The sequence below is a fragment of the Nothoprocta perdicaria genome, unplaced genomic scaffold (assembly GCF_003342845.1).
Source record: "Nothoprocta perdicaria isolate Ctin4 unplaced genomic scaffold, notPer1 scaffold_510, whole genome shotgun sequence".
NCBI classification, from domain to species: domain Eukaryota; kingdom Metazoa; phylum Chordata; class Aves; order Tinamiformes; family Tinamidae; genus Nothoprocta; species Nothoprocta perdicaria.
The window spans coordinates 46,574-69,855 of NW_020455767.1; the positions used below are offsets into that span (position 1 = coordinate 46,574).

The window sequence follows — 23,282 nt, forward strand, 5'->3', positions numbered from 1 at the left end:
TGATTTACTGGGTGGGAGATTTGACTGATTAAGGAGGTCAAGTACAAGGTTTGTACTGTGTTTTAAAACATGGACAAGTCATCTGTAGTATATTTTTTCAGGTTTTATGTATTTTATGATTAAAGTCTTCTGAATTCCTTTTGTATGTGGGATGTTACCCTTTGTGTCCTAGCAGCTCAAGCATGAGAGGTTGCTGTATTCAGTAGGTGATTTCCATCCCCCAACACTGTTCGAGCCTTGTAATAACTTGTGCATTGAGTCMTTCCTAAGAGTTATTGATAGCTCTGTGTTGTAGTATAACAAAATTGCATTCTTTTTTTCCTCAGTATTGTTATTTATGGAGGAAAATAATGTGGAATTTGGAGAAATTCTGTGTTTGTGACAACTTGTGATACTGAAATGTTTTTCTATCTGACTTACATTCATATAGTCCAATTACTTAATTTATGGCTAGTATAAGCATGCATTAAAAGGAAGGGCCTGTAAGACCTTCCTCTGTTAAGTACCATAATTGGGTTTCAGACTAGCAGCTCAAGTGGAGTTTGTGCTATGGTGTGCTGTAAAATGGATAACTGAAGGTAAAGGTAATTTTATGTGCTGGTATCTGGTGCCTTGCCTCTGCTCTAAGACTATCCAGCCTCTAATCCACAACTGAATGTGCTCATGGGCACTGCTGGTGTATGCAGTGTTAAGATGGAAGAGTTAAGACTATAGCTGGTCATTAGAGAGTTTTACACTGCAAAAATATTCAAAATAAAGGGTGATATTAACCCCTTTGAGGAAATGTGAGGCTTGTTCCACATAGGTTATGCTGCTCACAACCACAGTGAAGGGGGTTATGTGAGCAGCTTCTAGGCTGTTGACCGTCTTCACAGGCTACCATCAACTTTTCATTCCTTCATTGGTTATCTCCTCCTGCATTCCTCTAAAAACCACACTGGTAAGATATTGTCTTGTCCTTTCCTGGGATGGGGTAAAAGGTTGTGCTGTAGCTGAAAAGATTTGTTGACTGCTGTTCTTCATGTTTATGTATTGTATTTAAGTAACAGGAGGAGCCTTGCACTAAAGCTTCTGTCCTCGCTAACTTCTCCTCCTCCCTTTTGGGGATCTCTTTTCTGAGACCTTGTGCCATCTCACAGTGTGAGGAAGAGCTCAGGAGAAATGTAAATGATAAAATGGAGATGTTTTTCTTGGTCTACTTAAAACCCCCAAAAGTTTGGGTTTGCAATGGGAAATAGTACAGAAGCAAAACTTCAACGTACGTCTGCAGTCAGAGCCATATCTGCCTGGCAAGCAGAGCTCACACGAAGTCCCATTGAAGCCGCCATCACAGCTGCACTCTCCTGTCCCTGTGTACCCGTCGTCGCAGGAGCCGTGGCTATTGCATGGGGTCTCTGGTCCGCCTGGGCAAGCTGAAAGTCAGAAAAAGTGACCTATGAGCTCAAATGCATGTTTTTGTTGTCACAATTCATTATTCTGTAAAAGCCTTGAACACTGAAATGCTTATGCATTTTTTTATGCATCTTATGCACTATGCATCTTTGTTAGGGTCTGTAAAAGCAGTTGTGACACTTCTGAGTGCAAGTTCACGCTCCTAATGCTTTCGGATGCTTTTACAAATCTTAGCAGAGAGATGTAGCGGACTCTCTCAACCCTAGGTATTGAGAGCCATTACCTATGTCCTGCTTATTCAGACCTCTGGGAGATGTGTGCACCATCAGCAATCCGTAGCTGCTGCTCAAATCAGGCCCAATTGCATGTCTTCACACCAGCACTCTGCCAGGGTGAGTCCTGGTTACCCCCAGGCTGGAAGAGTAGCTCAGGCTGGACAAAAATGTTTGAGACCAGCATGTGCCTAGTATTTGTTCATGAAATCTGGACCAAGAGGGAGCTGGCATGGCTGGATGTGCCTAAATCAGTGTGCTAGCAGATACCTACACTGCGATCTCCCTAAGCACTTTGCTCTTACTTTGGGACCAGACTGTGGCTGAGCCATCCTGTGTAACAAGGGGGCAAGTACACAATATTTTTTGTGTACTTGAGTTCTTGCAACAGAATCCATGCTTTCCAGATAGTCTGTATTCATGTTTCTTTTTGCAGACTATATAGTACAACTTTCCATATCTCTTTTTTTTTTCATAAAGACTCCCTCTTCCTGTGTAGATCATGCAACTCCTGATTCAAAATCAGTGATTACTGCAGAGATGCATTTTCCCCAGCTATTCCTTATTCCCTCTTTCAACTATCAACTTTTAAGCAGGAGCAGCCTTCCCTTCCTGTTAGCCTTTCTGTTAGCTGAGCATGAGGAGGATAGCAACTTGTAGCAGATAAATCCTACCTTGGCAGTCTCGCCCGAAGTAACCCTTGCAGCATTTTGCAGTTTGGACCACCACGGAACAATTCCTGTGGCAGCCATTTCTTCGGAGCCCGAAGGATTCATACGTACATCTGTAAATCCCCCCCTGGGTATTGGATGTTCCAGCACAGGAAGGGAGAAAAACATAAAAAGATAGTAAGATAAATGTCCTGTGGAGTCTTTTTTTATTATTATTTTTTATTTTTTTACTCACTGTGTTATTAGTGATGTAGATTAAACAAACCAGTAAACAGTTGTTGCTAGAAAGTCCCAGATGCTCGCTTAGCATCTGATGAGCTGCTTGTTCTTCCAGGAAAGTCAATACTGATTTTTCATTYTATTTATTTATTTATTTTTTAATATAACAAAGTAATTTGTGGGCCTTCAGCATCTACTTCATGCACATTTGAGCTGCCATTAGGGCAGGAGTGGGAATACTGGAGAAGGGGAAAACAATTCTGGGCATAGGGGAGTATGCTATTTCTTGAGGCTTCATATGACCATGTATATCTTTCTGGAAGGCTAACAGGTAAATGGAGATTTAAACTCCTCTAGCCTCCTGTCCCAACAGAATAAGACCTGAGCAACTTCATTCTGTGTTGGTTTTTGAYTGGTAATGATTAGGTTTGGGCAAAAACAGTGGTGCTGCTTCTGCTAAGGGAAAGCCAAAAACCTACTTCCAAAAGCAGCAACTGAACAGCTGKGGGGGGACTCCTGATGAGAGGCTGGGATCACTGTGTTTGGGGAGCAGGGGACCAAATCCCAGTGTGACCAGGACTTGTTACTTTCTCTGCTCGCAGACCAGGCTTTTATCTCAAAGATCCTCGGATACCTAGGATACCTCAAGGACACCTAAGATCTAATGTTAGCAAAAAGTTCCTTGAGGGGCTGCTCCAAAGTCAGCTGAAGCACCTGCTTCTGTGGTGGGAGCATCTGACAAGATTCCCATTACCAGGATGTGTGAACTCACCAAGGGAAAGCTTTGGCACAGAGGTTTTATGGTTTCTTTTAACTGTGTGGTTTCACTGTTTCCTTTTTTTTTTCTGAGTTTGTGGAAGAAACATATCCTAGTTTATGAGTATGTGAAGTACAGACACCTTAAATGAAAGATTTTAACAAATTACCTTTGCTTTTGTCCCTGGAGGGCACTTAGAACTACTGAAACAGCTAACGCAATACCCCTGTTGTAGAAAGTGGAGAAAAGACAAACAGACTTGTATTAATAATAAGAAAAGGTTATTTGAAATGTCCAAGAGCATGTGTTTTATGTGAGCAATAAATATGAGCAGAAAAGAATGTGACATAGTACTCCTAATACAGATTATAAGAACTTTGAAGAATGAGTAAAGGGAAATGACAAATAGTTGCATTGATTTACAGAAGTGAAATGTAAGAATTGAAATTAGCATGAGAATAAAAGCTCTGGAAGAAGAAATTTGCTGCCAGTTTAACAATTAGGGAAAGGAGATGGTGAACAGTCTCCAAACAAGTATTGACACTGGTCAAATAAGATTTGAAAGTCTAATTTGGAAAACTGGAAGAGTCAATTATCAGGAAAAGCTGACCAGATGTTTAAAAATAATGGCTATTTCACTTCATTTAACAAACCATGAGACAAAACGAATTGTAGAAAGTTGCCTTCTCGTTCTGGGTACCAATATGCTGATACTGCATGGATGCCTTTTGTGTATTGTGTTTTCAAATCTTCCTCTTTATAGGAGACATCAAAGTCCTTGTAGGAAACTTCCTCCATACTGAGAATGCATATTGAGGTGCTTTAAAACATATTTCTGTAAAAGCACATATGTGAAACACCAAACACCTGGCTTAAGAGTTAGGCAGTTGCTTTTTGGGGTCCTTAATGCTTTGTATAGCTGGAATGGTAGTACTCTTCCTTTTAGTCTTTATGACCAAACATATGGGATGAATATGCATTATTCAAAATCAGTAAGACTGATCAGTAAGACTGGAAAAAATCATGCTTATGTTGTAAAGTACTATTCTGGCATGGGAAAAATATGTTGAAATCTGGTCAGAGCTAGCTAAGTTGCTCATAAAAGGAGACCACTTTTCCCCTATGTTCCTCAGATTCTCTGCACATCTTTCAGGCATGCACTTGTTTTTAACCTGTGCTTTGGCCAATGTGGCAAATAGCAAACAGCAACTGAAGGCTGCCTGAGGTGACAGGACTTATCTCTGTAGTCCTGAAACTGTTGTGGCTCTTGCCTCTGATTTTTTAAGGACAGAGTTTGGCCCGCAGGCTATGACTTCACCAGGGGAACCAAATGCTAGACTGACCAGCACATCCACAGTGATAAAGCTGTCGCAGCGCCCTCCCAGGCTGGGGTCCATCAGCAGGCAGTTGATGCCGTACGCGATACCTCCATCGAATTCCAGCTGCCGCTGCACTATCTTGCACTTCCTGTCATTCAGGAAAAGGTCACCCTGAAAGTTGGGACAAGAGAGGGAAGATGTAACAAATCAAGAGTCAGTTTTCCTTGAAGTCAAACCAAATCCAGATTTTGAATGGCAATTATGAACTGTACGAAAGCTTCCAATGTAAAATGGTGTGTCAGACTACACTGTAGATAACTTTGATGGCTGCAGGGGCTGGAAATCAATTTGGGGACTGGTTGTGTTTTTTTAACTTGCAGCTCAGGGCCCTGCTATCACAGATAGCAGATTCCTTTCCAAAAGAAGAGGGAACACGCTTGTGCCTTGTCTGTAGGTATGTCTGTATTATGTATATTTTATTAGTTTGGGCCCATTTTCAGAGCTGGATGCCAGTCAGAGAACATGAGGATTATAATCCACACAAAAAAACATGCTGCTATTCTGGTTTAACAGATTGCATGTCATTGTTACACACCTGCATGTTAGTGTATAAGTACTTCCAAACCAGAACTTGTGTGCAAATACTGCATTCATGAGGTTTCTCTCAAATTCATCTTATAGCTTTGTATTGTGTATGTCATTGAAAGAAAAGTTCAAATGTGCTGTTTTTTGTCTTTTGCAGTAACTCCTGAGAGCTATTTTGAACAAATCTTAAAGGAGATAAAATGATGTCTTCAAAAAGTCTTATTTGACCATTTAGCCTGCTGAATTCTTTACAGTGACTGACCTGGGTTTGAAAACTGTTAGCATGGACTGGCAAAGACCAAATAATTCTGGGGACTATTGGCGTCTTCTACATATGCGCTGTGGAGTCTGTCTGAGTAGACAGTGTCAAAGGGGCTAGGGTTAAATATGATGACAAGGCAAACACTTACAATATCCCTGTTATCCCCACAGCTAATGCTGAGGTTGGAGCCTTGCACAGTTTTCAGTACGCCGTAGAGAGGGAGCTGGTAGGCTAACACCTGGGAAGAGAACAGAGGATGTGCATTTGGTCTTGGCCTTGGTGATGCATCTAAAAAAAAGATCAAGAGCTTTACCTTGGCATCTCGGATGATATGGTATTTGAGGTACTGCACCAGTTTGTCTGTATTGGACTTCTTGAACAGGAAGTCCTGCTGTTCCTGTGGGAGGCCTCTGATAGCTGCATCCGTGGGCCAGAAGAGCGTGACGGGTGTGTGAAGGGGATCACTGATCAGACTGAGCAAGTTGTTGTTCTGTAGCACAGGCAAAGAAAAAAAAGGGAGTAAAAAAAGAGAAGTGGAACTAATTGTCCCTCTAAAATGATGTTGACCCTAAGAGATGAATGCCTATTATAATGGGACTTCAGTGGATGAGATGTTATAGTGACAAATGCCCTGATGGCTTCCTTGGTTGATAGCATCCAAGTGCTGATTTTAAAAAACAGATGCCCAAGCTGAGCTGCCAGAGTTCAGTTCCATGGTCAAATTCTCAAAAGTGGTTTGGTACACGGGACTGGCCACTAAAAGTTATGCTGCAGGCCTAGCTTTGGGCTTGAGGAGTTGTGCTTGGGTCAAATCTTGGCCACACAGTCCTGGCAACCAGTAGGTCGGAGCTGAACCAGGAGAGAACAGTTCATGGCAGGTCTGCTTGATGCCCATCCTAGTGGGACAGGGACTGCATGAAGACCAGGTTTGTCACATATCTTGTTGCAAGCCCTCTGAAACTACTGAGCACCAGTCAGTGATGATGTGTGCCAAGTCTGAGCTTTCATCTAAAACGTGTTTAAAACCTGTGCCCAGTGGCTGCTCATGTAATTATTCTTGCCTCCAACAAGTTGCTGAACAGGACGTATCCATGTTTGGCTGCAACCATTTTGAGGCTTTCCTGCAAAGAAAGAAAGAAATATGCAATAGATTTATCCAATAAATACATAAAATAGACATTTAAAAAACAAGATATTAGCTTGTGTTTCCCTCTTAAGTCACTGTTATTAAATCAAAGCCACTGTAAAAGCCCTGTGTGGAAGTCCTCTTTGTACTGTTCTTAGTATAAATGTAATAAATGAACTTTTGAATTCTAAATATACTGATATTTATTCAGCAACATCTAATTATGCTTGTATAATGGTTTATAGCATCACTGCTGTGTGTGTTACATAGATAAGAAGATAAGATAAGAATGATGGAGCCTGAGTACTTCAGAAAGCATGTGTAATGAGCTGTACCTACCTTCTTAGTACTTGAGGGAAATTCCTGCATCTGTGCTGGAACCAGAATTTGATTTATGATATGGATCACGCCATTTGTGCCAACGGCATCACTGGAGATAATTTTAGCTTTATTGTTCAAATACACAGAGTTCTGAAAGGTACCAAAAAAAATTTGTGAGTGAAGCTGATACCAAATTTCTTTTATATGGTGAACTCACTGCTCTCTGCAACAAGTTGTAGCCTTGATTTTAATAAATTGTCCTTAGTCTATTCAAACTCTGCTCATGCTTATTAAGCTGCAGTCAGAGTATAAAATAACATATCTAAACAGAGATCATGCAACTACAGTCTTAGCACAGCAGATATGAAGTGAAAAATTAAGATTTTTCAGCTGAATGGGCAGTCCTTTTAAAATTCTATTTTACTTTTTTTTTGCATCAAAGAATGAAAGCGATTATTTTAAAAAAGTTGATTTTAAAAAAAGCTAAAAGCAGACAGCTTTATTCTGATTGCTAGCTCTTCACTGCTCTGTTACCTGAAAATAGCTGATTTGTATAGGGTCCCCTTGGAGAGAAGTGACATTTGAAATTGTTGTCAGGTCATTATACAATAGACTGGCACAAGCCACCACATGGTACCGCAGGACTTGAGCCATTGTTCCCCTGTCGAGCCAGTCTTTAACCTACARTACAAAGAGGAAGAGTTGTAGAGCTTGCAAGTAAGGCATCTCAATCCAAAAATTCATGCGTGGCTCACAGAAAGCCTGTGGCTACTTCTTTACTTACTCGGAAGTCAGTGTTTAATATATCTGTACGAGGTACAAATAGAGTGAAAGGGCCAGGGCCTGCAATTTCTGTGATAGACAAGGCCTGGAAAATTTAAGAAAGAAAGCAGTAATAAGTTACTAATACAAATATCACCCAGTGAACAGACTAAGCCTGTCAAATGCAGATGACCCTATGGGACTTAAAGCTGTGTTTGCAGCCATAATACTGCTGTGCGGTTTATTTTCCTGAAATGCAGGAGTGAGAGGAACGCTCTCCTAGTGGTTGGACTTTCTTTCTCAGCTTATCTATCACCGCTCTGTGTAGACATAAGATGAAAGATTTTTCTGTTTTTTCTATCAACTTAGAAGTCAAATTTTCATTTTCTGTACAATCATAAGCAAGAGAGTAGGGGGAAAGTTCTTGGCCAATAATAAGCATAGGAAGGGTGAAGAGGGCTATTCTCTCCTGGGCATTAAGTTGAAGGATGCTAGGCACAAACTGAATCTCTGCTCGTTTGCCACCATGCCTTCAAGAGAAAAATAAACAACCAACCCCCAAAACCAGTTCTTCAAGGTTTTCTTACCTCTAGGTGAGAATAAAACCTAGATGTTTTGAAGTCCCTTAGAAGTTCCTGCAATCAAGAACAAGACTTTGTAACAGTGCTGCAAATCCAGAGCAATGTTAGTAGAAAAAAAAAATGCAGTGCTTTGAAAAGGAAGAAGTTTCATGATTAGGATCTTTTGTCTAGAACAAAAATGATCCATCTAAAAGCTATTCATCTGCACTGTTCCTGTTGCTCTTTTCTTACCTTGCTCTGTCACATTCCAGTTGTCTTTGAAGTCTAAAAATATCAGTACTAACTCTGTAGTATTGCTTTCATAAGAATTATCCATCATTTTAGTTTTTCTTTTTCTCTTGAAGTTATGTTTTTGTTAAGAAGATATGAAACAAACCCGTAACTGGATTGTCAGTACTGGAAAGTTGAAGCTGTTACAGGAAAATGCATTTTTCTATTTTTGTATACCAAAGATACTGTAATGGAAAATCATATTAGGAAAGTATTTTAAAAATGTGGATGCTAATCTTGAAGTACTTTCAAAGGGTCTGATTTTTGAAGCAAAATGCTAGGATCCTCTGAAAATCAAGTTTTGAATGTTGCAAACTTTGTTGGCAGTATAAATCATCAAATACTACATCTTCCAGTGCTGTGTTTGTTTCATAGTTTTGTTTTATAATGCCAGTGATGTTGTATGAAGGACCATATGCACATTCACTTTTATACTCAGATTATTGTACCTTTGTGAATGCAGTATCTAGTATAAGCTATTTTTTCTTGAGCATAACCCTGAAAAGCATGATCTAACTGTGAAGGTGGCTTTACCTTGRGCAGGATATTGGACAAACTACCTCCAGGAGCTCCCTCCAATTAAATTATTTCCTGATTGTTAGGAGTATTTTGCAATTTCCTTGCAAAAATCTTGGATAGATATTACTGCAAATTGTGGGATAGATATGCTGATTTTTCAGACAGAACTGAACTGACATGTTTCAACAAAACGTTGTATTAAATAACTATCTGAATAACAACCAAGAACAGTAAACACGTGTAATGTTTTACCTGGAATATATTGCCTCGACATTTAAATCCATCCCCGACGTAGTTACGTTTGCAGGTGCAGGTCCTTTCTGTCAGCTCAGTGTCATTACAGATCGCAAATTCACTGCAGCCTCCATTATTCTTGCAAGATCAAAATGGGAAACCATGGGAAATCAAGAAAAAATGAGAAATCTTATTTTCTCTGCATGTGCTTGTTTCCTGGTGTCCCTTCAGGAGCCAGTCATTGCTGGAATGCTTTAGCTTGGGCAATGGTTGGGAACAAAAGCTCTATTTGGAGTTATCAGTGGGGTCTAACAGGCCATAATCAGTCCTAGCCAGTAGTGGGTTTGTATTTTCTGGCTATTTATGTGCCTAGGTCTATGTGGCTTGCTGGCAGTTCTGAGCCTCTGATCTCTCAATGGCACTTCTCAAAACCACYTTTTAAATGCTATGAACAGCCAGGTAGATGGGCTGGAGCAGAAGGCAACAGCTCATGATTCTGAGCTTTCTTTTCTCCAGCTTCTGTCTTCAGTGCTCTTGCTCTTCTTTCTCTGCAACCTTTTAAGGTTAGAGAACATCTATTGGCAGCCCAGGCTGGTAGAGTGAAAGTTACTGTCTCTGTGCTCAGAGCACACACGAAGGTGGGTATTGTTACATTTAAATGTTTTATTTTTTTCTCCTCAAGAAAGGTTTTCATTTCTTTCTCCCTGCCCAGCTCTGTCACTCTGCTATGGGGAACCCTGCTCTGTGCCTCTGCTTGTGATGTAGCTGTAGGTGCAACCTGCTGTAGGTGTCCCTGCTTGAGCAGTGGGGTTAGACTAGGTGATCTCTAGAGATCCATTTCAATCTCAACCATTCCGTGATTCTGCAGCTATCCTGTGCAATGTGTGCACAAGGATATGTTGGGAAATGCCCCAGAGCAGCCTGTGCACAGTCATAGGGGCCATGAGGCTCCTGTCTTCGTTTGTGCAGTAGGAGTATTGCCCCAGGTGAGCATGTAGGCTGGGACCGCTGGCAAAAACATCTGCTCCAGGGATGCTAGAAGTGCTAAGTCCCCACGGGAATTCTTTGCCCAGGGAATCGATTTCATTAGTAATGACCTGTCAGTGTTAGGACTTGATACTGTGATTTGATCATAAATAGTTCAGACAGAGGGGGAGGTATACGCTAACATCTGATTTTTGGGATGCCAAATCATACACATGGACTACCTCCCTACCCCACATCTAATACTGTCAGTAAGTTGAGTTTTCTCTTGGTTATCAAACTCCTGACTCCTATAACAGCTGGAACTGATCACCGAGAGTCAACAACCTGAAGAACCTGAACATTTTTTTTTTTTTTTGCATTAGTACTATGTATAATACATAACATTTCTCCTCTGCTTTATCCTTTGAATCAGGCTCTGTAACTGTATCCTGTCAAAACTCTGTCCTATCAAAACCCCCTGCATTTCTTCTCATATTAACTAAAATGTTGATAAGCCCCCTAGGTCCCAAACTCTAATATAGATAATAACATTTTATATGAATTCTAGTAACAACAAAAAAAAATCTGACAAGGCAAGAGTTATACTTAACTATTACTTAACTATTATTATTAGTTATACTTAACTAACTTAACTATTACAGATGAATGTATTTCTCTCTAGATTTGATCTGAAGTTGTTGTTTTTCTAAGTGATAAGTCACAATCCTGACTTGTATGATATCAGGCTCTGATTAGGAAAAGCCCTGATAGTATGCTGGGTTTCTAAAATAGTGACAGCACTAAAGCATATACTGAACCAGAAGTGAGCTTAGCTATTTTTTTGATTCTGCCATAGAGGGGATAATCTTCATACATAAGCTTTGAATGCATGCCTATACCCAAAATATAATGGCTATATTAAGAGTTTAAATGCTTTCCTTAAAATTATTCCTACCTGTGAACACAGACTGATATATGTGCACTTTTTGCCATCTCCAGAATATCCCTTCAAGCAATTACAGGTTGCCTGTAAAGTGAAAATAAGAAACACGTATACATGAAAAGACAACAGTTTCCAACACGCTCCATCTGCTCTTTTCCTTCCTACTCATTCACTCCCTCCTCTGCCCTAGTAGTTCTGGTTATTTGAAATCATCCCTTCCTCCCTTCCACCTGTTACTCTCTTTATATCACTGTCTAAAAGCCTAAACTGTTTCCCTGGCTTCAATCTCAACAGTTAACATTACTCTCTCCCCAACGCGTTATTTTTTAATGTTGAAATATTTCTATAGACACTTCTACAGAACACGGTTGGGTCCTGATGTTGCTACTCAGCTTCCTGTTCAGTGGCAATAAGCTCTATGCTTATGTTATGATTATTCTTTTTTTTTGTACCTGCCAGTTATCATGCTATGATAAATTAACACAGGTACAAAGTAATTACTTGTCCCTCTCTTCAATTCACTGCTTAATAAGGCTTAGTTTTTAATTCACATTTAATATGTAAAAGATGTTTTGGAGGAGATTTCTGCAGCAGAAACAAAAACTGCCAGGCAGTACAACAGTGATGTTTTATAAATTTGGATGACTCAACCTCCTTGAGAAAGCACAAATGTTTCTAGCCTAATAGTTAGGCAATACAGTGCTGGGATTTTATAAAGGAGGTTATTACTGCTCTCGTGTTAACTGTGTTCCCATGGGTAAGGAAGTATACATATACATGGGTAAGGAAGTACTGGAGCTGATACTTTCATCATCAGTAACCATGCTGGGAAGTGAATAACCATTGCTCATCCTGTCCAGATGGACAAGGAATGAGTAAGCAGCTCTGTACTCCCTCCAGAATGTGCCAACTTGCAAGTGACAGTCAAGTCATAGGGATAATTAATCAGTACGAGCAGCAAGAGCGGACAGGGATTGCGCCTCCTCTCTGCCCTGGGCAACTGGAAGGCAGGAACTGGTCTTGGACTCCTGATCTGGTTTGTTCATTGCTCCTTTAGAAAGGCTGCTGTGCAGCCCCTGAGGAAGGTTTACAGTCATAGCCAATATGAAAATACAGTCTTGCCAGTAGTCAATATGAAACCACAGGGATGAAAATAAATGCTGCAATCAAGGAGTGTGGCATCTCTAGGAACTGCTATAAAAATAGAAGCAGTAATCTGTGCAAAGTGATTGCCTGGCCAATTTTTTTCTTCTTCCCCCTAAAGGCTGTTCTTATTTCTGTTTCTTTGAAGAGTATATGGTGTTTATTCACAATGGTCACAGAATGTTGAAGGAGTGAATGACTATATAAGAATTATGATTCAGCMTATTTTCTCTCTTTGTGACTACATTTGAGCAATGTTGGAAGAAGGGCAGGTTGGAAATGGGATTTTTTCATAAACAGTATCTATAACAACAAAGGAAACCTCATTTGATAATATTTTAAATTGACAGGTTTTCACATGAAAGTCTCTAGCAGGAGATAAACACTTTTGGATTTGATTTGAAACATCAGAACACAGTTAGACTTTACATTTTCAGATTTCTTCTATCAAATATCTCCTCCCCCCACCTTTATTTATTTAATTTTCTTTCCTCTCTCCCCAGGTCTGTGTCCCTGTTTCCTCCTCAAATCTCTTTCACACTCTCCTCCCCCACCCCCTTTTATTTCATTTCAGAATTTTTATTGCTGCAAAACCCTCTTTTCTATCTAGAAAAAAAAAAAAAACAGATAGGGAAATTATTTTACCCAACTGGAAATGATCACTCAAGTCCTATTTATTCGCACTGATGGAGTACTCACTTGATTGGGTCCAATCTGGGTGCATTCAGCATTTCTATCACAGCCACCATTGTTCTCCAGACAAGGGTTGATTTCTTTATAAAACAGAAACAGTAGCAAAAAGAATGACTTATGAATGTGACCAAGAAGTGACTTCTTGGGTTCTCAGAAGTAAAGCGTACCAGGCATGCAGATCATGACAACTAGGAATCGGACTGTTTTAGCTATTTGATACCTCAGTCTGGGTCTTGTAGTTACCTTGATAAAGACTAATACCCTGTAGTCAGTGTTTTCAGAGGGGTACATGAGGGGGTATGGTACCAGACTCTCTCATTGTGCACTGGTCAGGGGAGCATGGGTATTTCATGCTTACTGGCTGGACTGTCTCTGCTGCAAGGCAGGGCTTTTGCCTTATTAGCTTTGGTGTCAGGCTGTACTGCTAGAGATGCAGCTTGTCAGGTCTTACCTACCATACAGTATTGCAGGCAAGAGTGGAGSTAGGCCTGTGGCATCGGGGGCTATAGTATCAGGAAACCACAAGACTGGGTCCTGGATGGATCTTCCAACTACAACACTGCTGTGACTCCCCTCCTATATATACAAGAGGGGGKGAGTGCTCACCGATGCAGACTATTCCATCTCCGGTGTACGCAGCCTTGCAAATGCAGACTCTATTTCCAGGTGTTGTTCTTCTACAATCTGCTTTGTCAGAGCAGCCACCATGGTTGGTCTCACAAGCATCAATAGCTGAATAGTGACAAAAAATCGAATTAAATCAATGAACTTTATTGGCTTTCAGATTGAGTCTTCTCTGCCTTTTAAAGGGATGTGCTGACATTTTCTGAACAAAGAACCTTTCTGATTTAAGAACTCATAGATGTCATTAGTGCTAGATATTTATTTCTTACTGATTACAAGACAGAAAGAAGTGTGGAAAATAAGAATTCATTCAGGACTGGCTCTCAGGAATCTCCCATCTTCCCATTCCTCACATTCTAACTGGAGCAATAAAGAGGAGTCCTTCATGTTCTTTGTGAGGTTAGAGGGATGTCTGGAGCTTTCCCTTAGTTTGTCCCTTTCTGCAAACAGATCAAATAACCTCCACTTGCGAGAGGTCCGAAGTTTAATCCCATTCAGCCCTCCTGTGACAAAATATCCTGTTTGGATAAGGAAGGAAGGACAGAGAAGCCTCTGTAATCCTGGTTCTGCAGTCCTTGTGTTATTCAAACACATTGTGTCGTTTATACAATTCTACATGAGTTGGAGGCTTGCAAATTGACCTTGCTTAATTACCCAAAGAACAGAATAGGAGCCTTCTGATCTGCATTAATTAAACCAGATCAAACATAGCTCTATTTTTTCCTCTTCAAATGACCTCATATTCCTGTTTTAGCAGCTGGAACATTTAGGCTGGGAGATTACTTGTCCTATAATCCTTCTTGCACAAGAATCACTTGGTACAGGGGAATAAGTGTTAATGCAGCGGCCCTATAAGAAGTCTATGCCACCCAGGACTTCCTGCACGTGGGGTTTTACCACCAGTAGATTAAACTGTTTTTTAGCTTGATTTGTGCCGAAAGGGAAAAACAAGGCAGTCAGGATAAGGGGTGTTTAGATTTTGTCATTAGCTTGTCATTGTTATTAGACAAATATACTTCTGTTCCCAAGAGCATTAGTATTTTAATCAACTAGGGATTAGATAAAGCAACTATTAAAATCAATCACACTCACTGAATCAGGGAGTCTACTTTGTAAATCTGGACACCGTGTACTCGCAGAAAAACACTTAAGATAAGCTGCTATTGCCCCTTTCTGAGGCTTGTGTTCCTAAGAAGCTGGTCTTCTGATCCCAGAAATGAGGTTAAATATGAGGTTCAATATTCAATATGATGTTGTCCTTACAAGTGCAGGGTCCCTGCACCTGGGGAGGAATAACCCCAGGCATCAGTACAGATGGGTCGACCTGCTGGAAAGCAGTTCCATGGAGAGGGACCTGGGAGGCCTGGTTGACACCAAGTTAACCATGAGTCAGCAGTGCGTCCTTGTGGCCAAGAAGGCCAATGGGATCTTGGCCTGCATCAGGAGGAGTGTTGCCAGCAGGTCAAGGGAGGTGATTCTGCCCCTCTACTCAGCTCTGGTGAGGCCACACCTGGAGTACTGTGTGCAGTTCTGGGCTCCCCAGTATAAGAGGTATGTGGAGCTTCTAGAGAGGGTCCAGAGAAGAGGAACTAAGATGATTAAGGGAATGGAACATCTCTCGTATGAGGAGAGGCTGAATTGGGCCTGTTCAGCTTGGAGAAGAGAAGGCTGAGAGGGGATATGATTAACATGTATAAGTACATGAAGGGAGAATGTAGGGAGGAAGGGGCCAAGCTCTTCTCATTGGTGGCCAGTGGTAGGACAAGAGGAAATGGGTATAGGTTGAAACACAGGAAGTTCCATCTCCATATGAGGAAGAACTTCTTTACTCTGAGGGTGACAGAGTGCTGGAACAGGCTGCCCAGGGTTGTGGAGGTTGTGGAGTCTCCTTCTCTGGAGGTCTTCCAAACCCGCCTGGATGCCACCCTGTGCCACATGCTCTAAGTGTGCCTGCTTGAGCAGTAAGGTTGGACTAGATGATCTCTAGAGGTTCTTTCCAACCTTGAAAATTCTGTGATTCTGTGAAATCTGTGCAARTTCAGAAAGCTGACACTATAAAAAGACTATATAGCTTCCAATAGCCAGAAGTGCTATTGTACTCTGACTTTGCTGGAAACAGAAAAATCCATAATCCAAATCCAGTCTGTAGACTGCTCTACAGAAAACAGGCTGTGTATGGCATCTTCCCTATTCTCTGATCTCCCTTAGCACACAGAATTCCTTGCAGCCTGGAGATTCTCACTATGTTTGCTATGAACCTGCACCTGTTGCACTCTATTCATTTTGAGCAACCTGGCAGCAATCCTCTTTTTTAATTCCTGTGTAGGGAAGTATTCATCTCTCTTCCCTCTCCCTGTGACTGCCAAGTACTTCAAGCACATTCTTTCCTAATGTAGGAAATAAAGTCCACTTGCCTGTACAGAACGTCCCGTTGCCCTTGAACCCAGCTGCACACTTGCAGGAGGCGGTGCCATTCGGTAGAAGAAGGCAGCTGGAAAAGTGAAAGAAGGGAAATGATATAAGTGACAAAGATTAATCATATCTCTGGTACAGCGTTCATTGTGCATTGTTCTGAAGGCAATTTTGCATAGAAATAGGGAGCTATTTAATCTTAAGGTACGATAAAGTTCTAACTMTTAAAATGAACCTAGATTGAACTTTCAGAACGCATTTTAGATGTTTTAAATATCTATATAAAAAATWTACTTTGGGCATGGAAGTGTCCTATCTTCTCACATAGCACATCAGAAACTGTTTGTCTGTTTCACCAAAAACTRTGCAGAGAACATTTCTTGTGCACATGTGTAATTTGGTGAGGAACACTGCAAAGATGTCCAGAAATGGTGGCCAGACTTTTGGATGCCCCCAGTAAAAACCTGGTTTCTGGAAAGCTTGGCTCTCTGTATGCAGCTGTGAATTTACTGCCTCATTAACACTGGTCAATGCAAGGGCTGCTCCCTGCTATTATCATGTGACAATGCCACAAAATATCCAATACAATCCCACTCTTCCCCTACCTGTTGTGCCCGTACTTAGTCCCTGTATATACAGGAATACAGCTGTGAATGAGTAAGAATCTGCTTTCATTGTCACTATTGCACTGCAATAAATGGCTAAATTGGGGGTAACTTGAAAATTGGTTTCAGTCTCACTGTATTTGTGCTGGACAGGCCAGAGGTTTTTTGTTATTGTTGTTTTTGTACATTTTGATGTGAAGAGAAAGGATGGAGAGATGTTTCTGCTTTTGGTGCACTCCCTTCTACTGATGGTTCTTCCTGGCTGTGTTTGGGGTGAAGGTGGAAGGAAGCAGAAGGGCAGATAAAACCCACTTTGGAAATCTACCTCTGTGACCAGCCTTGCCCCATCTGTTCATTCCTTTTAGTCCTGCAGGCTCAGGCAAAGCAGAAGGCACCAGCTGCCCCAGCAGGCTGTGATCTTGCCCTGGCTTTGCCTGTGCCTGAGCCCTGGAAGGACAGGTCTGCTGGTGCTACAGGCGCAAAGGAGGGTGTGCATGGTGGCAGCAGTGGCTGAGGAGGCAGCTTGAGTGAGAGGCACAGACTGCACTCGTCCTTTCTACAGCAGCAGGAGCGGCAACCCCTGTTCTCTAAGGCACTCCTCCTGTGTTTCTGTCTCCGCTCAGCTCCTTCTGCCTTGTTCCTAATGAAGGAGTGTCCTGAGACTTTCACTGCCCTTGTCCTTGTGTTATCTGTGCTGTGGAGAATCTTGCTGAAGAGTAAGACTGTTTTTTTACCCTTGCAAAGGATCCCCTTTCCCTTCCCATTCCTCAAAAAAAGTGGATTTCATACATACTTAGCACTGGTATGGCATGAAGTGTTACATGCATCATCTTTGATTTCTGCAACACAAAAACAAAACAAAGCAGGGATCAGGGCCTTTCAGGTCAATAAACTTCTAGTTTTCCACTTTCTTATTACCATGATGCAGCACTAGAGTCTCTTGCTCTTCAATTAGAGAATCTCACACTCCAGAGGAAGGCAGCCCTCCCCTTGGCTAAATGACTCCGTGAGTACAAATCATTGGGTACCATTTAAATTCTGTATAATACTATAATGTATAATACTATTTCTATAAAATAATTAGTTTTTAAATATGTATTAAATATATTGTATATGATAACATAAGTTAATCAGTTATAGTAACAATATAAAATCAACAAAAACTGGTTTGCTTGGCAATTTTTATTGTATTAATGAGAATGTAAATGAATACCCAATGTTGTATAGCTAAACCAACCTACTGAAACATTTGAGGGGCTTTTGATCAAAATATTGAGGCAACCCTGCTCTGCAAAATATACACTCTTAACCAATGAGATAGTCTTGGAGGCAGCATGTGGCAAATCTAGGTAATTAAGTAATAAGCATTTAAGTCTCATTGGCTTTCTMTTAGCATGACGGTTAATTGCTTGAATATACAAATGTTTTGCCCTTATTTCTTTGCGTGGGGGCACATAAAGATATCTACTGGATATCTAGTAGTCCTTGTGGACCTTCTGCTTTAGGATCTGGTCATAGCTGAAATTCCAGCATTTCCTGAAATGCTCACTTCTTTACCTAGAGAAGGGAGATGGGATACTCACCACTCTCACATGTGACTCCTCTCCAACCGACGTCACATTCACAGGTGCCATCCCCATCAATCCCACTGTTACATTTTCCATGGACACAAGCGCACGCTGAGGAGAGGTGAGGAGGAAATCACTTGCACTACTCAGGATAAGTGTGTGCACAGCAAGTCACCGTGATATAAAATGAAGGAAAATGGCCCAAGGGTATTCTGCTTATTGTATCTTCTGCTAGATGTGCTCTAAACTGGTTGAAAAAAAAATCGTGCTTTTACCTCTTGTCTTCTTCCTAGAGAATAAATCTAAATTCAAAAATTTCTCTCTCCTCTCTTTCCAAATAAAAGAACACACATCTATATTTTAATATGAAAATATTAGTGAAAAGAGCAGTTTTAAAGAGATTATTCACATTGAATACTGTTTCCAATGCTGTAATATGCAAGACTAGCAGGATGTGTTTGTAAGCAAAATGTTCTCTGAACAAGGGATGTGAGAGAAAATGCCGTAATGGAGAAAGGGAATTAAAGACTGGCCTGTTACTCTGAGAAACATGTAGCTATCTAGGGTCTAGAACAGACACAGTTAGGAGAACTAAAGGAAAAGTCTATGCTTTTTCCTCAGAGAACTAAAAATGGACTTTTCCCAAGTCACTTGGGGTTACCTCTTGCAATGCCAGGCATTTTCCTTAAAGCCTCAACTACCACTAGTGACAAGGCTAGAGAAGGTGTACGTGTGGCTGAGCAGCGCTCCATACCTTGATCGCAGTTGCGGCCGTATTTGCCTTCAACGCAGCTTTCACAGGCTGTGCCAACAAACCCCTCTCCACATTCACACGTGCCTGTGCCGTTGATACCATCCACGCAGACACCGTTCCCAAAGCAGGCATTCCCTGCTTTCCCAGGACAGGGCTGGCACTGCTGCCCAAAGAAACCCGCACAGCACTCTCTTGTCTGGAAACAAAGAAATACCATCCCCAAGGTCATCATCAGGGGAGCAGAGGCCCCTGCCCATCAGAGGCAGAAAGTCCTTGAGCAATTCCTTGAGTGTGGGGTGTGGTCTCTTGAGCACAGATCAACCAGGGTTCTGCCTTTTACAGTGCTTCAGAACAGTGTCTACTCCCCTGGTCACTGTGACCAGCTGTGACTGCCAGGCTGGGTCCTTGGAGTGACTCAGGTGCCGTCCAGTGAGCCATTTAAGGGTGGAGGGAGTGCTACAGTGAAAGGCAGCGTTGCCCTCCTTGGATTCCCACTCCCTCTATAATGCCAAGGCTGCCTGCTGTCCCTCTGTTGCCCTGATCAGCAGGCTTTAATCTGCAGTGTATGTTGAAAATGGCCAAATAAAAAGCCTATATTTACCAGGTCCTGGCTTATATCTATTGCGTGTGTAGTGACTTAGGGTAGGTTTAGGGATGGAGTTCCCTGGATTTTACTACAATGCAAATAGTAGTAGGATTGTTAAATACTCACAATGATAGTTTTTGCACATTTTGGCTTGCATCCAATCTGGACGGCGTGCAATGTCCTGCTGTTTACAGAGAGGACACAGTATTTCTGCAGCCCTGCCTGAACAGAAATAAAACAAAACAGAAGAAAACAAACAGCTACACTTTTGTGTAATATCTATCAGCTTCTAAAAGTTGTTTTAAAATTTCTTGTTAACTTTATGCTTTATGCATGCTTTGTCCAGGTCATATGTTTGCAATGAAATCTAAGGATAGTCTTAGAAATAAAAGGCACATGTTAAAATCATAAATATGATCTATGATCATGGAGAAGATTATGGATAAAGAATATGATATAAGAATATGGATAAGTTGAATAGGAAGAATATGGATATAAGTTAAAGAATATGGATATAAGTTGAAACATTGRAAGTTTCATCTCCATGTGAGGAAGAACTTCTTCCCTGTGAGGGTGACAGAGCCCTGGCACAGACTGCCCAGGGAGGCTGTGGAGTCTCCTTCTCTGGAGATCTTCCAAACCCGCCTGGATGCCGCCCTGTGCCCCGTGCTCTAGGTGTCCTTGCTTGAGCAGGAAGGTTGGATTAGATGATCTCTAGGGGTCCCTTCCAGCCTTAACCATTCTGTAAATATATATTCTATTCAGCTCAGTGCCCTGTAGCCTTTAGAWAATGCATCTAATATTGCCTTCACTCAGAACTGAACAGAAACTTCTCTACGGTTTTAAATACAACTCATTTCTTTTTTATTTCTGACATGTTCTGACATGTCTTGTTCTAAATCTACTTGGAAAACTGAGTGCCAACATACTGCAAAAAGAGCTACTGATACACTTTATTTGAGGTCTGGGCACAGTTCTGAAAGTCTGCATTTCAAAGATTTCCAGCCTCACCGTACACCTTTCAGGAGATTCAGCTAAGACATCCAGCTGGTTGTTATAAACAAAATGTTAATGTTTTTGAGTTTTACTTACTAGTACTTTATTACTGCTTTGCCAACCAATTATTTTAATGGAGTAGCAGAAACTTGATGGCTCTCAGAATCCAATTACTGACAAAATTAATCTGACTGAAAGATAGCTAAAAAGGAAAATATGAGGGATGGTCCCATCAAAGGGACTTTCTTAGAGAAATTTAGACAGGAGAGACTTTAGGTGTCATCATTGTTGACAGGGACCCACTAAACATCCACAGCTCTTGTATGTTGGACCTGGATGTTTGAAGTCCTATTATCCAAGTCTCCCTGTGACTCCAACTCACAGCACTGCTGGAGTCAGGCTGAGTTTTCCCTTATGTACAATTATACAAACAAAAACCCTTCTATAATTACAACTGTAGCAAACATATTACAGACTGTGCTCAATGCCCCTTACAGTTTTGTACAGTACAAGCTTGAGAAACCTTCAGGTCCTCAATGCATATTAGTGACTAGTGTTTAAAGATAAAGGTATGTTTGAGCTGCTCTTCATTCTGCTCCCTTGCTTTCAGTGYGGCTTAAAACAAGGGTGGACTGGGTCTGTGGATTGTAAATAATGTCTGTTGCAGGCTAAAGTAACTAGTATAACTCTTATTAAAACTTTATTCTAAAACTTCATTCTGATTCTATTCTAAAATTCATTCTAAAAGCATACAGGATTAAATGTCTCTCTCTGCTTAATTTTGACCAAAATATTTAATATTAATGATAAAATACTTACCAATTCTTTTGTCCCTGGAGGACAGCTTGTTGGCTGCAAACAAGGTCTACACTTTTCCTTTAGGAAAAGAAATGGAATGTAGTTAATAAAGTTTGTACAGAGCTACAGACAGATTTTATCTGTTCTCTATTAATCAAAGTATATTTCTAATCGTTCCTACAGTGGGAGATAGGAGCCACACAGTCTAGGATAACCCATTTGGTAAAGATGGTAAGGGTAGCCGGACTGCCCAGCAAGGAAGAACATCCCCACCAGTAAGTCTTCAGAGACTTTTTTTGTATACCGTCTTTTGTTTTCCCATGGAAAATGTTGTCTCTGGAAAACTATGTGAGAAGGCTCGTACTTGACTGAGCAAAGATAGAGAAAAGCTTTCAGAGTGAAATATATTCAAATATGGGACCATATTTCAAGGAAAAGAATTAGAATCTAGAAGTTCTTTCCTGTTTTAGATTTACTTTAGGCTGAGCACAAGTCTTATATTGTCCTTGTCTAGCTTGGTCATGTAACCGTTTTCAATAGGTAGGAAAGTGCTTGTTGTGTTATTTCACCCACTCATTAAAAAAAAAAAAAAGATAAAAGCTAAAAAAGGAAAAAGACAACCTCTCCCTGCCATTCTGAGGAAACCACATCCTATTCTTTGGAAGAAGGTAAAAACAACTTGTTCCTATTACGTAAAAGGCATGAAAGAAGGAGAATACTTTATTCAGAGGGCAAGAAGAATTACTATGTATGTTCAGAAATATTCGCTACCTGGAACGAAAAGATTACATTCTTAGTAAGGAAAAACGTTTTTCTCCAATTATTTTTACTTGATTACTTTATAAGCAGGTGACCTGGCTAAGATGGTGTATTAAAATAGAGCATTGTTATTATTTTTTGAAAATAAAACCTCAGCAACTCCTGTGCCATTCTAATTGTATTTTATCCAGATTGTCAGTATCCTAACTGCAGGATCAAGGCAGTTTTAATAGTATATCAGATACCTGGCAGGAATAGCTTTATAGAAAATGCATGCATCTCTTACTGACAAATACTGTATTATGTATCCTCTGCATTTTAGATATATTTTGCTATAGGCATCTAGGGTGTTCCTTAAAGCATTTATACAAAGAGGACCAACTTACAGTGATCTCAGTGTCATTCATATCACACCTATTCCTCTGTATTTCCAAGACTTTCTCCAATCCRTGAATAATTCCTTTGTCTGTTGCAACATTTGTATAGGTTATCAGTGCATCATTTATGAACAGCTGCAAAAGGAAAGACAAACAGAGGAAGTAGTAGAGCTCTGCAGTAGTTCTCCTGGAGCAGTAGCGGGTGAGAGAGAGCCATGTACAAGCCTTGCTTCAGAAACAAATGAAGAGCATAGCTAATGTTAAGCACTCGCTTACATGCCATTTGGGCTGCAGAAGTGATGGAGGGCATGAGATGAGAAGTAGCAACTGAAACATCAAGGGGCAGCAGGAGCAGCTTTTTCTACAATGAGGTGTAAAGGTGAAGGGACTGGAGAAAGAATCTGAAGAAATCCAGTAGTGGGGGGTTGCTTCTTGTGGGACATATGAGGGCTTCAGGGGAGACATCCCGGCAGTTGCTCTTTCAAGGAGGATTTTGACATTTGACATCGACGACTCCTCCCTCATGCTGCTCTTGTACCCTCCTTAGTGGCAGCCTCTGAAGCGAGGGCTTTTCCGAGACTCTGCCAAGGGCACAGCAAGCAGCAGAGCTAAGACTCCTTTGGTGAGGAGCTTTCTGTCCTCCTTGGACTACACTTTGAGGGAGTTCTGTGACAAAGAAGGGCTAAGGTGCCTTCCTGACTGTAACTCTGAATTGGGAGGGTCACCTAATCTTTCTATACCTTCTCTCTTTTTTTTTTTTTTTTTTTT

General features: G+C 41.0%; 1 protein-coding gene across 1 annotated transcript in view; it reads right to left on the minus strand.

Moving 5' to 3' along the window:
- The window catches only part of STAB2 (stabilin 2), an 80,102-nt gene that overhangs the window by 12,741 nt on the left and 44,079 nt on the right, over positions 1-23,282 (minus strand). Inside the window, exons 35-56 of the mRNA XM_026048128.1 lie at positions 22,524-22,649; positions 21,400-21,456; positions 19,711-19,806; positions 18,999-19,194; positions 18,260-18,355; positions 17,470-17,515; positions 16,074-16,150; positions 13,642-13,767; positions 13,042-13,115; positions 11,212-11,283; positions 9,309-9,428; positions 8,274-8,321; positions 7,709-7,792; positions 7,459-7,605; positions 6,943-7,074; positions 6,539-6,598; positions 5,791-5,967; positions 5,626-5,715; positions 4,655-4,801; positions 3,481-3,537; positions 2,339-2,462; positions 1,263-1,412 (exon numbers count right to left, since the gene is read on the minus strand). Coding sequence (XP_025903913.1) covers positions 1,263-1,412; positions 2,339-2,462; positions 3,481-3,537; positions 4,655-4,801; positions 5,626-5,715; positions 5,791-5,967; positions 6,539-6,598; positions 6,943-7,074; positions 7,459-7,605; positions 7,709-7,792; positions 8,274-8,321; positions 9,309-9,428; positions 11,212-11,283; positions 13,042-13,115; positions 13,642-13,767; positions 16,074-16,150; positions 17,470-17,515; positions 18,260-18,355; positions 18,999-19,194; positions 19,711-19,806; positions 21,400-21,456; positions 22,524-22,649 — 2,302 coding nt within the window. The remainder of the gene's footprint in view (positions 1-1,262; positions 1,413-2,338; positions 2,463-3,480; positions 3,538-4,654; positions 4,802-5,625; positions 5,716-5,790; positions 5,968-6,538; positions 6,599-6,942; positions 7,075-7,458; positions 7,606-7,708; positions 7,793-8,273; positions 8,322-9,308; positions 9,429-11,211; positions 11,284-13,041; positions 13,116-13,641; positions 13,768-16,073; positions 16,151-17,469; positions 17,516-18,259; positions 18,356-18,998; positions 19,195-19,710; positions 19,807-21,399; positions 21,457-22,523; positions 22,650-23,282) is intronic.